General features: G+C 47.5%; 1 protein-coding gene across 1 annotated transcript in view; it reads left to right on the top strand.

Annotated features, from left to right (window-relative positions):
- Positions 1-3140: 3140 nt before the first annotated feature.
- LOC149345594 (uncharacterized) overlaps positions 3141-16425 on the top strand; it is a 24119-nt gene continuing 10834 nt past the window's right edge. Inside the window, exons 1-3 of the mRNA XM_089585253.1 lie at positions 3141-3411; positions 7847-7986; positions 15246-15319. Of these exons, the coding sequence (XP_089441379.1) occupies positions 3298-3411; positions 7847-7986; positions 15246-15319 (328 nt within the window). The 5' untranslated portion in view covers positions 3141-3297. The remainder of the gene's footprint in view (positions 3412-7846; positions 7987-15245; positions 15320-16425) is intronic.

The following is a 16425-nucleotide window of genomic DNA, read 5'->3' as shown; positions in this document are numbered from 1 at the left end:
CTCGACGGGCTGTACTGTAGCTCTAGAAATATGCTTCGCATAAAATGCAATTGCCCGGAAAAGCAACCTAGTTGGGCCACCTAGGTCACTTGACGCTGTGGCGTCATCAAAACCTGCCCACCGGATTCTGTGCTAACCGACCACCATGGCAGGTAATCCCAAAATGAACAAGGGAGGGGGAAGCTTGCAAATGTTTCGACAAGAGGACTTGCCTTCGTCTGGGCAAAGCGTCCATCATTTGCGGGATTTAAATATGGCCTTCACTCAGTGGAAGAAGGCCCGGTGAGGGGGAGGAGGGTGCGAAGCAGTCGTCATGTTCGGACATGACGGCTGCTAAAGATGATTAGCCGAAGTACCTACAAATCAGCGAAGAGAAAGAGGCCTGCTCAGCAAAAAGTAGTCCTGGGGTGTGGAGCATGGAGAGATAGCGAGCATGGGCATTAAAGGCTTTTTGTCTAGCTACGACAGGCGACCTGCTATGACTGTCTTGGGTTGACCTGAAAAATGGAGATAAAGAATTAGGCAGCACTGCGAAACGAAATACCGGGAAAAAAGAAGGTATAGAGAAAACATGGGAGGCGAGTTCAGAGAAGGAATGAAATGAAGGGGGTAAGGATTGCGGAAGACAAGGGTAGCTAGGCAGGCAGCCGGCAAGAAGGCAGGCAGGCAGGTAGGCAGCCAGGCAGGCCGGTAGGCAGCCAGGTGTGAGCCGAGCAGGCAGGCAGCCAGGCATGTAGGCATGCAAGCAGCCAGCAGGCAGCCAGGCAGGAGGGCAGCCAGGTGTGAGCCGAGCAGGCAGACAGCCAGGCATGCAGGCATGCAAGCAGCCAGCAGGCAGCCAGGCAGGCAGCCAGGCAGGAGGGCAGCCAGGTGTGAGCCGAGCAGGCAGGCAGCCAGGCATGCAGGCATGCAAGCAGCCAGCAGGCAGGCAGCCAGGCAGGAGGGCAGCCAGGTGTGAGCCGAGCAGGCAGGCAGCCAGGCATGCAAGCAGCCAGCAGGCAGCCAGGCAGCCAGGCAGGAGGGCAGCCAGGTGTGAGCCGAGCAGGCAGGCAGCCAGGCAGGCAGGCATGCAAGCAGCCAGGCAGGCAGTCAGGCAGGCAGATGGGCAGCCAGGCAGGAGGGCAGCCAGGCATGCAGGCATGCAAGCAGCCAGCAGGCAGCCAGGCAGGAGAGCAGCCAGGCAGGCAGCCAGGCAGGCAGATAGGCAGCCAGGCAGGAGGGCAGCCAGGTGTGAGCCGAGCAGGCAGGCAGCCAGGCAGACAGGCATGCAAGCAGCTAGCAGACAGCCAGGCAGGCAGGTAGGAAGCCAGGTGTGAGCCGAGCAGGCAAGCAGCCAGGCAGACAGGCATGCAAGCAGCCAGCAGGCAGCCAGGCAGGCAGGTAGGCAGCCAGGCAGGAGGGCAGCCAGATGTGAGCCGAGCAGGCAGACAGCCAGGCAGACAGGCATGCAAGCAGCTAGCAGACAGCCAGGCAGGCAGGTAGGCAGCCAGGCAGGAGGGCAGCCAGGTGTGAGCCGAGCAGCCAGCCAGCCAGTCAGGCAGGCAGGTAGGGCGGGCAGGCAGCCGATATAATTGCTTTCATTTTTATGCCGTCGTTCATGCACTGCCGCTTAATATTTCTCGCAAAGTGATATTCCCGCAGTAGCCGGGTAGTCACCTCGGTAAGCAGTGACCTAATTATTTATTGCGATTTTCAGTAACGTCTTTCATCCAGGACCCGTTTTAAGCGCGCTAATACCACAACCGGACAGCGCACAGTCCCATATTTTTTTTGAACACTCAGGCTCTAGTTCTAAGCCCTGGAAATTGCTGAATAAAGCGTTATTGATTCACCACTGAACCACTCCAGTCTGTTACCTCGAGAAGGGAACGGATTCAATCTACTTTACTATATAATCTCCTTTCAGAGTTAGATAGAATTGGTACCTTAAAATTTGGCTCGAAAGTTAACGGTACAGAAATCTGACCAAATATATGTACCATTTATAATCCTAACATAGTGCACATTTAAAATACGTTGACATGGCAAAGGCGACTGCCTGCATTGTTAAACTACTGGAATGTACGTGGAGCGCATTATCACTTCGTCAAAAATAAAGGCGAAGAATAAATTTAGGTGCTGGTTAGCTGAAACAACGCGTAGAAACCACCCCTATGTTTGAACAAAGTGGGCGTTCGCGCATGCCAGGTGCGCGGTTCGCTTTCATTCGCTCACGATACCGTTCGACAGGTGCTTTTGTATATACAGCTGTCTGGACTGTCTAGGTCCAACGACTGCATTAGCGAGAAAATGTAGCGCACGCCGAAGCATTGCGGGATACAAAAGAAGGTTGTGCAATTAAAAGAAATACCCACCTCAAAAAGCGCTCTGGGGGGCATGTCCTGCTTCACAACGCACATTAATCCCGACATTTTAAAATATAGCTTCGAAACCAGGCAGCAGACTGTGTCACGCTTTTTTCAATGCACTCGCCAGCTTTTGACGAATGGCTTCCGCCATGGGTAATCTGTGAAACGAGAAAAATTTTTCCCAGAATTTTGTTCACATGTGTTTTTTACGGGTCATGCTTCCGGCCGGTACTGCCAGCCGGTGGTAGGGGGTCGCGCACGTGTCCTGGTGTTCTAAAAATACATCCCTTTTAAGCTCACAATCAGTTTTTGTATTTATTCGGCCTCACTTCGCGGATTGATGACATCATATATGCACTCTCAAATCAGAAAACTGCCTTGAAAACCTTTATTCACATGAATTCCTATCGGGCCTAACCTTATCTTTACCTCGAGAGAGCGACAGAGGCGCCACCGTATCTTGCTTACATCGCAGATCGCTGTTGATCTAATTTCAATCGCATGAGGTCACATATGGCTGACAAGAGTCCACAAGGTCCAAAGTTTGTTTTTTACCTAGAATCATCGGCGCTTTGCTATTCTGAAGTCAGTTTCTGTTTTCGCACCGGTTTTCGCAGCAGGAAATGAAGGGAAAAAAAGAGCTGATGTCCGGGATGAATACACAACAGCCGTGCGGGCCACAATGGCGACCTTTACACGTGCTCAGCTAATGACGGCACAGGGAAGATGTATGCCTGTAGCGCTCATTGAAAAACATGTGGCTCCCTACCGGTAACTGAACAGATGTTGAGAACTCCGGCGGATAGTTTTCGGCTGCATGTGTTGCGAGCAAATTTACCGACACATGAAAACACCCTAGAGCTGCATAAAGTCGTCTGAAACCCGGCACAAACGAAGCAACGGGCCAATCGTTCTTTTTCGTAGAACCGGGTTCCTTAAAGTGGAAAAAATGCACTTCATTGCTACTACCCTAGGCGCAATCCTCCTTCTTTGCCCACTCCACGGGTGTCGTAAGTTCCTCGACGATAACCCCGATCTCGGCTCCTATCAAGACTTCAGAACGGTGAGGCATTTTCGATTGAACACTAGAAAGCCTCCCGTACTTGTTCTGATCGATGATGGCACCGCCTGCGGACTCCATGGAGTAGAGAGAGGGAGGGGCTTTGGCTGGGCATGCAATGAGAAGGCAAGATAACCGCTGGTCCTCAAGGGTAACGGAGTGGATACCAAGAGAAGGCAAGCGTAGCAGGGGGGGGCAGAAAGTTAGGTGGGCGGATGAGAATAAGAAGTTTTGCGCGCACACGGTGGCCGCAAGTGGCAAAGGACCGGGTTATTTGGAGAGACATGGGAGAGGCCTTTGCCCTGCAATCGGCGTAGACAGGCTGATAGTATACGCAGAAATCATCAGCAATGTTTCCTGAGGATTAGGTCGTTAAAAAGGTCTGGTAGCGCCTATTTGCTGAATGAGTTCGTTAGAAAACTGAATTTTACGGACTATACTTGACTCCTAAAAGTGCAACAGAGCAGAATTTTAAGAGACGGACATAAAAAAGACAGGACACTACTGCGCTTCTGTAGTGTCTCCGTCTTCTCTTCGTCGCTGACCTTAAGTTGCGCACTGTTCCACTTATAGCTGTCGTAGATTACCGACTGGCCAGATCAGACACGCTCACAAGTTACGGACCCCATGGCAGGATATTCACAAAATTCCGCTATATCTAACAACGGTTATTTGCGGCTAAGGAAAGTGTTTTGTTTCTAGTGTCTTGTTTCAGTGACGCTGAATGTACAGTTGACATTGTAAATGTGTAATTTTAAGTTTTAATCGCCAGTAAATTGATCGTAAAAATTGAATATGTATGCCATTTTTCTGTGAAACTGATTAGAAAATGCAGCCTTCTTGGTGCACATACGACAACATGGTGGAAAGCTCAAGCGAATGTCACAAAGACATCAGGCTATTTTCTGTTAACTGAAGCTCCTTTACATCTTCTACTTGCGTTGCTTCCACCAGCCTTTGTTGCAGCAACAAGAACTTCTTCCAAAAAGAACATCTTGCACGACCACGTATTGGTCAATTTCAGCGTGTTCACGCGTCTTGTAGAATGATAACAAAGCAGTCATATTTCGTAACGGTGAAAACAGAATTTGGCCCCGATAACTCCTAGCGCCGACAAAGGAGGTTTATGAACCAGCAAATATAAAATTGCGCGAAGAAGACGGACGGGAAGCGAACACTAAGACGCGCACACCAATCGCGGAATTTCCAACTGTACTTATTTCGTTGTTACAACAAAGTACAAACGCAAATAAATTATGCTCGAGGAAGCGGCTAAGAAAATACCATGGTCATGTGTGCACTGAACCGTTCGAGAGTGTGGATATGGTCATCTTAGAATAACATCTTTTTTCTTGATAGTGATAAAGAAGCCAGGACAGCAGCTTGGGCACGTTCGTTACTCATTTGTGACGGAACAGCGCAAAACACCGGGACAAGAGACAAGGGCTGACTTACAACTGATTTTTATTTCGAAGAAAGCTTCTTATACCATCTTCACACCCACAAAACACCTGCGTCACAACCATTTCGTTCAAGCGTCCTAAAATGACAACCTAAGACAAATAATCACAGTTTTAGCATGCCGAATTCTTTCTTTGTTAAAGCAACAGACGGCGTGCTGATCCAGTTGTCGCGCAGCATCGCTATCGAAGCTCCCTCGATTATTTCACGGACTATCTGGTCTTTGCGATTAGCCATGGCTATACATTTTGGAAATCAGGTGCGCAACTTGTTGAAAGGCAATCTCTGCAATGAATTCCCTGGTTCCTGCAAGCTTGCTCGAAATTTGTTTTGTGCACTAGTAGCCTTTCATTCACGTACCTTCCAGTCTGCCCTATGTATTCCTTCCCACATGTCACTGGCAACGAATAAACAAGCCATAAGGAACACTCCACAAAGGGGGTTCGATGCTTTATCGTGCATGCCTGCTTCTTTTTGGTCGGGTCAGAATTGACTCGTCTGCACAGACTTTTGAGTTTATTAGGACCAGTCATCACTACATTCACGCCAGCTTTCCGACCAATGCTTTTCAGGCGGTGGGAAACGTCGTGAATGTACGGTACTGCTACCACCGGCCTCCTTTCTTTTTGTTTAATTCTTTGCCTCCTCTTGCTGCTCGGGCATAGCCTGCATCGGTGCTTTTTCATCTGCTTGGCAACAGATACCAACAGGTGCGAGGGGTAGCCCGAGTTGCCAAGCCGTTCTGTGTGGCGAGGAAAGCTCACTTCCATTTTGTGAACACAGGACTTCCTCAAGGTATTTGTGAGGCATAAGTTCACAATAGCCCTTTTGGTCAGCTTAGAGTGAGCTGATTGGTAGGGCATTGGCGCCTTCTCCCCTCTGTGATCATAGGCCCAGCAGGCGTGATCTGTAGTGAACGCAAGTCTCAGGTCCAAAAATCTCAGAGACCCTTGAGCAGGAAGGTCGTGCGCGACAATAAATGGCTGCAAAGCCTGCGCAAAACGGCTCACCGTCTACATTACTGTTTCTAGCGTATTCGCGCGTTCGCCACTACAAAAAAGAAGGTAGAGATAACGTACCTAAATACCTTTTTAACACTTGTACCAGCGAGGGTTACGTTCAGGAACCTGTCTTTTCGCGCCAAGTACAAATATGAACCAATGCACACACCGCGTTTCTGGAGGTACACTTTTTCTTCCCAGAGGACCTGAGACTTGAGTTCAGAAGCGGGCATGCCTGCTGGGCCTATGAGCCCAGAGGGGAGAAAGCGCCAATGTTCTACCAATCAGCTCACTCTAAGCTGACCAAGAGGGCTATTGTGAACTTATGCCTCACAAATACCTTGAGGAAGTCCTGTGTTCACAAAATGGAAGTGAGCTTTCCTCGCCACACAGAACGGCTTGGCAACTCGGGCTACCCCTCGCACCTGTTGGTATGTGTTGCCAAGCAGATGAAAAAGCACCTGATGCAGGCTAGGCCCGAGCAGCAAGATGAGGCAAAGAAAAAGAAAGAAAGGAGGCCGGTGGTAGCAGTACCGCACATTCGAAACGTTTCCCACCGCCTGAAAAGCATTGGTCGGAAAGCTGGCGTGAATGTAGTGATGACTGGTCCTAATAAACTTAAAAGTCTGTGCAGACGAGTCAATTCTGACCCGACGAAAAAGAAGCAGGCATGCACGATAAGGCATCGAACCCCCTTTGTGGAGTGTTCCTTATGGCTTGTTTATTCGTTGCCAGTGACATGTGGGAAGGAATACATAGGGCAGACTGGAAGGTGCCTGAATGAAAGGCTACTAGAGCACAAAACTAATTTCGAGCAAGCTTGCAGGAACCTGGGACTTCATCGCAGAGATTGCCCTTCAACAACTTGTGCACCTGTTTTTAAAAACAGGTGCACAAGCCCGTGAAATAATCGAGCCAGCTTCGATAGCGAGGCTGCGCGACGACTGTGTCAGCCCGCCGTCTGTTGCTTTAACAAAGAAAGAATTCGATATGCTAAAACTGTGATTATTTGTCTTAGGTTGTCATTTTAGGACGCTTGAACGACATGGTTGTGACGCAGGTGTTTTGAGGGTGTGAAGAAGCTATAAGGAGCAGTGTTTCCTCGAAATAAAAATCAGTTGTAAGTCAGCGCTTGTCTCTTGTCCCGGTGTTTTGCGCTGTTAGTTCACAAGGGATAAAGAAGGAAGCATAGGAAGTTCTCACCCCTTTTGACGACGTACAACTTATTGCATAACTAGAGATTTTTTTTCCCTCTATAAATGCAACCCGGTAATGTAATACTTCGGCCATATTAAATTTTTCGCTTGCTTCTCACTCCATAGCAAAGGTAACATAGACGTGCTTTTTGTGATTTTCAATAGCCGCATTTTCTTAGCTGCTTTAAGCGCAAAATGATTACCGGGATGATTCCTGAAATTTTAAACCATGAATCATCTAATAATTTTGCGCAGCTAACCTGCATAGGAGGCTTCACACAGAGCTACGTCTGTCTCAGTTAACTTGTTGGGGCAGTAAGCTGCTGGCCATGATTTTCAGGTGTGACCACGCTGCTTCATAAAAGAGGTGTCTTCAAGCCCCACTTTATGTCTCAGTTTGGGCCTCATGCACTGCAATGCGTGCGCTTGGAAACGAAAAACATGAAGACTCCGCGAGAATTTACAGGACGAAGATAATCTTCGTTACTGTTTGGATAAGACGACGAACACAAAATTTATAAAGGCCCAATGTGTAGTAAGTTAGTGCACTCGACGCTTGGAAAACTATAAGCCAGCAGTGTTCTACGAGATGCTGATTTGCAATATGTGCAGGCGGTGCGGTCATGGAATTTTATTTTTAGCTTTTGGGCAGCCTACTCTATTTTATTTTCAGCGCTAGCAATATGTGATGCCGGATTGGTTGACTTTTTAGCAGAAACGTTGTGCTCTCTTTACGGTGTAACTCTTTCCTGGCTAAGTTACTGCCGGTCACTTTTTTAGTGTCTGCCAGCGATCGGAGAGTTCTACCCCATCTACAGAAACTATAAATTCGACCCGAACTACGGAGGAACGGCAAAGTGCGTCTACGTCACTCAAAGCAACTCGTCGCATCTGACAATCGTGAACGGCGACCAGAGGTCGTAAGTTGGAAATTGAAACTGGCCACATTTGGCAGTCGTGGCAGTGGCAAGAGTTACAGGACTACAAAATTGATGTTTTAAAACGACTTTAGAACATAAAACTAGCGGAGTGCATGCAAGCAGAATACGTCTTTTGTTTTTCAGAAATGCATGTTCTATTTTATTTGGTTAATTACGCTGAGCCATTTGTTGCGCGTTCTTGCGATGACCAACGTGTTCATACTACTGTGTTACGGACTGCTATTTTCACAGCCTAGGGCGGCCGAATCCACCATGCAACTGCGACCGCGCTAAATACGCCACGTGCAACTAAGAAGTCCTAACATTTGAGCAGATGTTTCAGTTAAGTGCTTAGAATCATGAAACTCAAATTACATACAAAAGGACACCACTCACAGAGCTAATTATGATACATTGATGACTCTCCGCATAGCACGGCCAGAAAAGGCAGCTTTCGTCCCTAGTACACACAGGTATTAAGGCGGGAACACATCTACGAAAAATGAGCGCCTTCACTGCGGCGAGCCGTCGCGAACGGCGTCGCAACGTCCGATCCCAGCTTGTCGCCTGCGTCCAAACTGCTGGATGTCAAGGACGGGCCGCTCGCGGCAAACGCAACGACGGGAAGCGGCAGCTAATGCGAGAGCAGAGAGCGGCAGTGCCATGATGACGTAGGGCGCTCTTCTCAGGGCCGGCCTGCAAGCCTTGATGCCAGCCGCCGACGTCAGAAAAACGCGCTTGTACTTTTTGTTCACATTCATAACAAGCCCTGAGATAGATGAAAGTCAAAAAAGAATAATTTCGGAGGATCACTGGCCAGTACCGAGTTTCTGGTAGAAGGGATAACTGAGACACAAGCTAATTTCATCCCATAGGCGCTCTTGTGCTGTTGCCGGCTAGTGCGGTTCGCCTAGCGTCTCCTAGCTCCGCTGCTGAAGGCGTCGTGAAAATCTAAGATTGTTTATTATGGGACAAGTCCAAAGTAAAGGCGTGACGAGTGTAGCGCCTTTATTTGAGCGTTATTGAGTTCCAAAGCGACCACAGCTGCAACATCGATGTGAAACCTGCTATGCTTAGCGACGAGCAGGGTAGCCAGGGAGCAGCGCAGTTTGCATCCCGGCGTTCCCCGCAGGCGGCGCCGTTGCCGAAAAAAGCTCGACTCTTGTGCAGGCATGCTGTCGTTGCTCGAATAAAGGAGCGAACCTCTTAGGCTTGGCTGTTTCGTATTTTCCGATATGAACGTCAAGTACGCCGAGTCTGCCGGCCGACCAGCCAGCCCATCCGTCGGCGTCATTAAAATGAGCTAATTATTGTTCTTGACGTCAGTATTAAACCATGGGATAGATAAGTGCAAAAAATGCATCATTTTTGTGGATCCCTGACCAATATCTAGTTGGTGATAAAGGCAACAGCAGTGATACGGGCAAATTTCTTGCCGCAAGTAACCGCCTAGCAGCTGCCGCTGGCCCGCCGTTAGTGTCCAGCTCGTCTGGCGCACGCTAACTCCAATGCCGAAGGCGTAGCAGAAATTCACCATGTTTTGTAGCGAGAGCTATACTACTATAGCTGGGACGCATTTCACCGTGAGCCTCCGTATGACCTTGAAACAACGTTGAGATAAGTCATGGCTAGTTTTACTATGCACATGTACCTAACCTAACCATGTGTGGTCCATTTAGGGCAGTACCTTTGGTCTTGGCCTTTGAATTTGACCTTTCAAGTTTTCAGTGGAGGGCGCTAAGAAGCCACGTGGTAGTCGCTTCGTGTCATGTGATTCAATTTACAGTTGTGACGCCAGGGTATTGGGCATATAAACCGGAGCTGTGCGCCCTGCTTTCGCTACGTGACACTCGGTTCGGCAGAGTTGAAGCGCCCGCTGCCTAATTTATTTATTTTATTGTGAGATGATGGTGGTGACAGCAAAGCGATGTGAAGAGTAGGCCTTTTATTATAGCACAGGTGACTTCCGACGCGTCGTCCGTTGCTGCTTTAATGCGAAACTGGCTATAGGCCAGCAACGACAAGGGCAGCCAGGCACCAGGAAAGCTCGTCGCCCGGCGCGCCCGCGGTGGGCACTGCTGCCGAAAGCTCGTTGTAGAAGCAGGCATGCTTTCCCTCTGCTGAAGTATAATTGGCAGTCTTCCTGACAGTAAAGCTATCTTGGTCTTTCTTGTGCAATTGTCAAGTACACCAAGCCAAGCAGCGTACAGGCACTGTGTAAGTTGCTGGGTGAGTTGTTTCCGATATTCCATGACTACAGCGCAACGAACGGGACAAGAAGAAGGACACAGGCAGAGACACAACATAGCGCTGTGTTGTGTCTCTGCCTGAGTCCTTGTTCTTGCCCCGCTCGTTGCACTGTAGTCATGGAGTGCAGGCACTGCTGCGCGGTGGCGAAGTGCGACACCGGCTGTGGGCGGGGCTTGAGCCGAGCGGCACATCGATGCATGCCGCTCCATGTGTCCCTGCTTGCCGTGGGGCGGCAGTTCGCAAGTGGTGATCGCTGCGGTGCGCCGGCCAAGTTTTTCCTCTTGTATCCCCTTCTTTACTCGCACGCTTGACTGGTCGCCAACCTGTGGTCCAAAGCTACGCAGCCACAGCAAGTTCGGACGAATTCTGCCGAGACAAGGCTCGAGATTACCTATTCACCAGTCTCACACATGGAAAGTGGTTTGGTTTGGTTTATTGTGGTTTAACGTCCCAAAGCGACTCGGGCTATGAGGGACGCCGTAGTGGAGGGCTCCGGAAATTTCGACCACCTGAGGGTCTTTAACGTGCACTGACATCGCACAGTACACGGGCCTCTAGAATTTCGCCTCCATGGAAATTCAGCCACCGCAGCCGGGATCACACCCGCGTCTTTCGGGTCAGCAGCCGAGCGCCGTAACCACTGAGCCACCGCGGCGGGGCACATGGAAAGTGGTAAAACCCCTGAAAAATTTTAAATCCCAAAAAAAATTTGGGCGGCGCAGGCTTATAGTAGTCGCCAGCCGTTTCACGACAGGGTGCGAGGCTCTTTGGCAGGGATTGGTTGGGAAGGGTATACCAAGGAGGTCTGGGGCGAGAAGGAGGAGCATCTCCATGAAGTTCCGGCGGCAAACACGAAATGGGGAAGGGGTGTGGATGCCTTTGTTTCATCACGAAGCCACCGCTTTCGCTGCTGGAAAGGCTGAGCGCATCAACCCCAGAATGCACTGGAGTTGGCCGTCTTTCGTTCGCAGTTGCGTTGAGCGTTAGAATTTCTATGTTATTGATACCCTCTGAATCCGTTACAATGCAGAAGGGAATGTTCCTGTATGTTGATAAACAGACGGTAGCGCCGCAGAAGAGCAAAGACACAGAGGTATATACGAACAGCACGAACGCTATTTGTCTTCTGATGCGCTACAATTTTTTATCAATCACGCACAAACAAGCCCAGCAAGCCACGCTGCTGAAGTTGGTTTCTGTAATATCTTGGGAATAATTACTCTACTCAAGCCATGATAGTTTTTACGCGACTTTGTCATTTCACGAGTATACTAGGACAGCCCTAATTTCAGCCACTTTGACTAGTGTAATTTCGAGTTCAGACTCACTCAGGCAATTTACGGGCCAGCCTTGGCCTAATGCCGCTCACGCACAGGACAAACTTCTCTTTCTTAGGCGTAATAAATATTTTCCATCTTCATCATTATAGCATCGCTTAGTGGGCCCGTGATAACGAAAAGCGTTGTAGTCACCTTGGATGTCTTCGAGTCACGCCGCATACAGATGCATACTTAAGCAAAAAAATTCATTATAATACATTTTCACATTTATGAATATGGCTATAAGCCAGCATGCGGGCACTCACAGGTACAAAAAGCCATCTGAAACGGAAATGAAAAAACATGGTTCGCAATACCTACCAATGCATCAATTGGCCCGGATTATTTTTCAAAACTTCAAGAGACTAACGCAATTCTTGGCAGCTATATTTGGTATAATTTTCGGTACAAACCATGCAATAAAAGAGGATTTTGAAGAATGCGAGCAAGATAGCAACAAAGTGAATTCGCATTTACGAGAGGTGAATCTCAGCATTTTAAAGCGACGGTTTCTGAGGCAGCACATGCCCATGCCTCAGCGAGGATATAGAATACTACGTTTTCAGAATACATAACTCTGCAAACGCACATGGTATTAAACTTGCCATGACGGTTAAATGTTCCGAATACAGGGAGCAGAAATTTGGCCGAAATATTTACTTCTAATTTCCTTTTCCTGATTTGCCTTTCGGAAGAAGCTGCGATGCTGGATTTGAGCACTATGCGCAGCATGCCTTTCGGCCCATAGTTCATCTGGAACGTTGTGACGATAAATAGGTGCTCAGAATCATTGCGTGCCTAAAACCTAATCACTGCTTCGATTAATACAACATAAATACTAAGCCTATAAAATCTGTATTGCGAGCGCCCTTGCAGTCCATTAGCAAAGACAGGTAACCGCATGCCGTTAAGCGAAGTTTTTCGAAAAAATAATAACACATCGCGAGTTATATGTTGTAAGGTTTAGACGCCAAATTATTTCAATTATTACTATTCAATCTCTCTACTCAAGCTTTTCCATGAGGTCATTGAGCAGTAGATTGTACTGACGTGACTGACATGTTTCTTTCCTGAATAAAACATAAATATCGGCAAGCGAAACGCTTTTCTAAAGTACAAAAAAGCCGAAAACGTGTTTTTGCCAAGCGAACACATAATCGCAAAGAGCTTATGGGAACAGGAAGTACGCGCAGGCGTTTACTTATCTATTTTCAAGAATTCTTTCGATTCTGTTAAGCAAAATATCTTACTGGAAAAAAAATAAAATTTACGGAATCACACGCACGTTCAACAGTATAGAAAGGTGAGCCCTTTGGAGGCTGTTAGTAACGAAAATTATAGCCGAAAACTTTACAAGCACAAAGAAAAAGAGGGTACATACGCAGAGAGGACACGCGCTGTTCCCACTACTGGTTTACTGGAAAAGAACGCCGTTGCTTAAATACGAAACAACTACACGACAACAAAAAGTATTAGTAATCAGTTCAAGTTAGAAAAAATAATCACAGTCTCCGGAGATCATCATCATCAGCCTGACTACGCCCACTGCAGGGCAAAGGCCTCTCCCATGTCTCTCCAATTAACCCTGTCCTTCGACAGTTGCAGCCACCCTATCCCCGCTAACTTTTTTATCTCATCCGCTTACCTAACTTTCTGCCGCCCCCTGCTACGCTTGCCTTCTCTTGGAATCCACTCCGTTACCCTTCAGGCCCAGCGGTTATCGTGCCTTCGCGTTACATGCCCTGCCCAAGTCCATTTCTTCCTCTTAGTTCGAGTAGGATTTCATTTACTCGCTTTTGTTTTATCACCCATTTTGCCCGCTTCTGGCCTATTAACGTTACGCCTATCACTTTTTTCCATCGCTTGCTGCGTCGTTCTTAACTTAAGCTGAATCCTTTTCGTTAACCTACGCCTTTCTGCCCCATAGGTGAGCGCCGGCAAGATACAGGTGCTATATACTTTTGTCTTTAGGGATATCGGTAGACTGTCATTCATGATCTGAAAGAACCTGCCATATCCGCTCAATCCCATTATTATGCTTCTAGTTATTTCCCTCTCATGATCGGCATCAGCGGTCACTACCTACCCTTAGGAGATATCCTATTTCCTTTTTTTTTTTGATAGCGAAAGTGATGGGGGGCTGATGCAATTACAATACGAGGCGATGCGAATTCCTTCCATGACCTCTCTAGTATACTTTTGCCCGTGACGAAACAAGACTTCGGTTTCCTCTGAGATAGGGCGGCAATTTATGCATAAGTGAACGCCACTTGAAAATAGCAATTTTTAGTTGCACTATTAGTTATGTATTCTCTGTACGCATTCTAGTTTAGGTTCTAGCCGAAAAATATTCCCAGATATCTGATGCACGGGACAGATTAAAATCTGTTATTTTTGATTCTGTACTTATATTGTGAGATTTGTGCTAGGCGGAAAAGAGTTTTGATCTTTAGTTTTTCTGAACACGCAAATTAAGTACTCTGTTACCGTTAGAATCGCAGAAGAGGTCGTAGTATATGAGGATAACAGAAGTGTATTTTTTTCTGAAGAAAACTATGAAAGCTTTGAAAGAAAACTTAGTAATTCCTTAGTAGAACAGGGGCAACAGCTGAACGCTTATCAACTACAGCTAAGTGTGTTGTAAGTATTGTAAGCGTAAGTGTTGTACTTAAAGTAAGTACGTGTTATTTCACGCACTAAAGAGTCTATTTCCATTTGGTTTTGACCTAGGCTTCGCAGGCAGTGCTAGGACCGAAAAGAATCACAAAAATGTCTCCGAGTCATTTTCCACGAGCATGTATGCTGGAATACCCAGCCAGCGAATTCAAAAATTCAGTTACATCATCGTCGAGAGTGGGTGTGAGCATGAAGTGCACTGCAGGAAAGGAGTACCGTGCTCTTGGACGTCGCATAGATACCGATAGCCACACGCCAGCCTGGAGGAGCGTTCCTCATCTCTCGCCATAGCTTTTCTTCACGGTCGACATCTTGGCCGGCTTTCTTTGCTGCTCTTTACGTATGGCGATCCGCGCCACCAGTGCTGGCCACGGGCTGAAGCAGGAGTTGTGCCCGCTCATGCTACACAGAACGCATGACATTGGCCGGACGCCGCGTTTACCGCCTCGCTGATTGCCACGTCGATGAACAACAAATGAGAGCTGGTAACTGGCAGCGATGATAGATGGCGTTATGAGAACCTGTATGCTAATCTTCGCGCGCATTACGTAATAGCTGCAATTCAGTGCTGCTCCGGCGGCAACGCAGCACGTAGCACCAAAGGGTGGATCAAAAGTATCGAAAAATCGTCTCCAAGTTCACCTCCATGTTCCCCTTCCGTCCTGGTGCCAAGGTCACCAACGGGGCGCCTATAACAGCAGCTAAAACCATTGAATGCTTAAAGGAAGTCTTCCGAGGTCCTCTAGCATCAACAAGGACAGAAGAATTTTAACTCTGGTTTAAGTTAATAATATACTATCCGATTATAGAGTCTCAACTCCAGTATTTGATACTGTGGTGCACTTCGAGAAATCTCAATCTTGCCGCTATGTTTACTGTACAAAAAAGGTGATTCGGCTATTTATTGTTCACGAACTCAAGATCATTCATTGCCTTACTTTCTTGAGTCCAAAACATATCGTTTAGAAAACAATTTAGCGCTTTTTGCCAGTCGTATCAATTTGCTTCCAACAGGCTCGTCGCAATTACCCGGAAGACGGGGCCCGGCTACACTGTGAACAACATCATTAGCCTAAAATACGTCGATGGTAAGCACTCTCAAAGCCGACTGCATTGATACTGTGTCTTTGTTGCTTATAATTACTATCTGTGATCTCACAGTCCCCCAAATTACACTTTGTAATTGGTTTTCATCCCCACATGTGCTTTCACTTATAGTAGAAGATTATCCAGAATATATAGTCATGGCCCTGCCCGGCACTGGTGGCCTGGGCATCCCTCCGGGGAGGAATAACACACAACACTCAGACGGCACAAAGACAAACGCATGGACAGAACAATCACACACATAGAGCAACCTCGTCAGGCTGCTGTTCGAAACAGGGTGGGTGCTCCGAAGAGCGCAGCGGGATATACGGAAAATAGAACCGGAACTGAAAATAGAATATAAAATAGAACCAAACGGCACAAAGTGCTACCTGACACTAGAAAATAGCACATTGGTCAACATTAAGAGGTAGCGAGAACATATACTCAACCAAGATTATTTCACAGCCACTAGCTAGCAACAAGCCAGCTGAGACGTCTGGTAGTTAGCGAAAATCAAACACTTTAGCGAAAAATTTTATAACACGCAACGCTTGCTGGTCACAGGCATCACTAGTTCCACGACCCCATCTCCACATTTGATATTCTAACACTGCCGTGCCATGCAGAGGCTGACTGGGGCTGCCGAATGTCTCTAGCGAAGATTCTATATCGCCTGCTCATATCCTAGATGCAAAAGCAAAATTCTTGAAAGCTGCATCTCCTGTTTGCGTATATATACTTTAACTAGCTGACCATGCTTGTCGCGCACGGCTACATTTCATTCATCCGTAGAGCTCAGAATGTCTTCCGAGTGCTAAATAAGTGCATAACTCCTGCTTTGGTGCAATGACTAGCAATTGCCAGCATCCCTTAAGAGGAGAGTCTGTAATATGGTATCCATCCGGATATCGATTCAGACACCGTCACTCTCCATGAGGCTCTAGGTTTAAGAGATAAAAATGACCACTTGAATCAATCTGTGGAGGAAATTAGCAAAAAAACGATTGGAAAATGGGTGGCTCCAATGCAGAGGTGACATAAGGTTAGAAGAGTTTGACTGAAAACGTATTTTGAGAATGGCGAATTTTAGGATCAATTTATAACA

The sequence above is a fragment of the Amblyomma mixtum genome, chromosome 4 (genome assembly GCF_055824585.1).
Source record: "Amblyomma mixtum isolate Tamu chromosome 4, ASM5582458v1, whole genome shotgun sequence".
Taxonomy (NCBI): Eukaryota; Metazoa; Arthropoda; class Arachnida; order Ixodida; family Ixodidae; genus Amblyomma; species Amblyomma mixtum.
The sequence above is the reverse complement of the archived record's forward strand: the minus strand, read 5'-3'. Positions and strand labels throughout refer to the sequence as shown.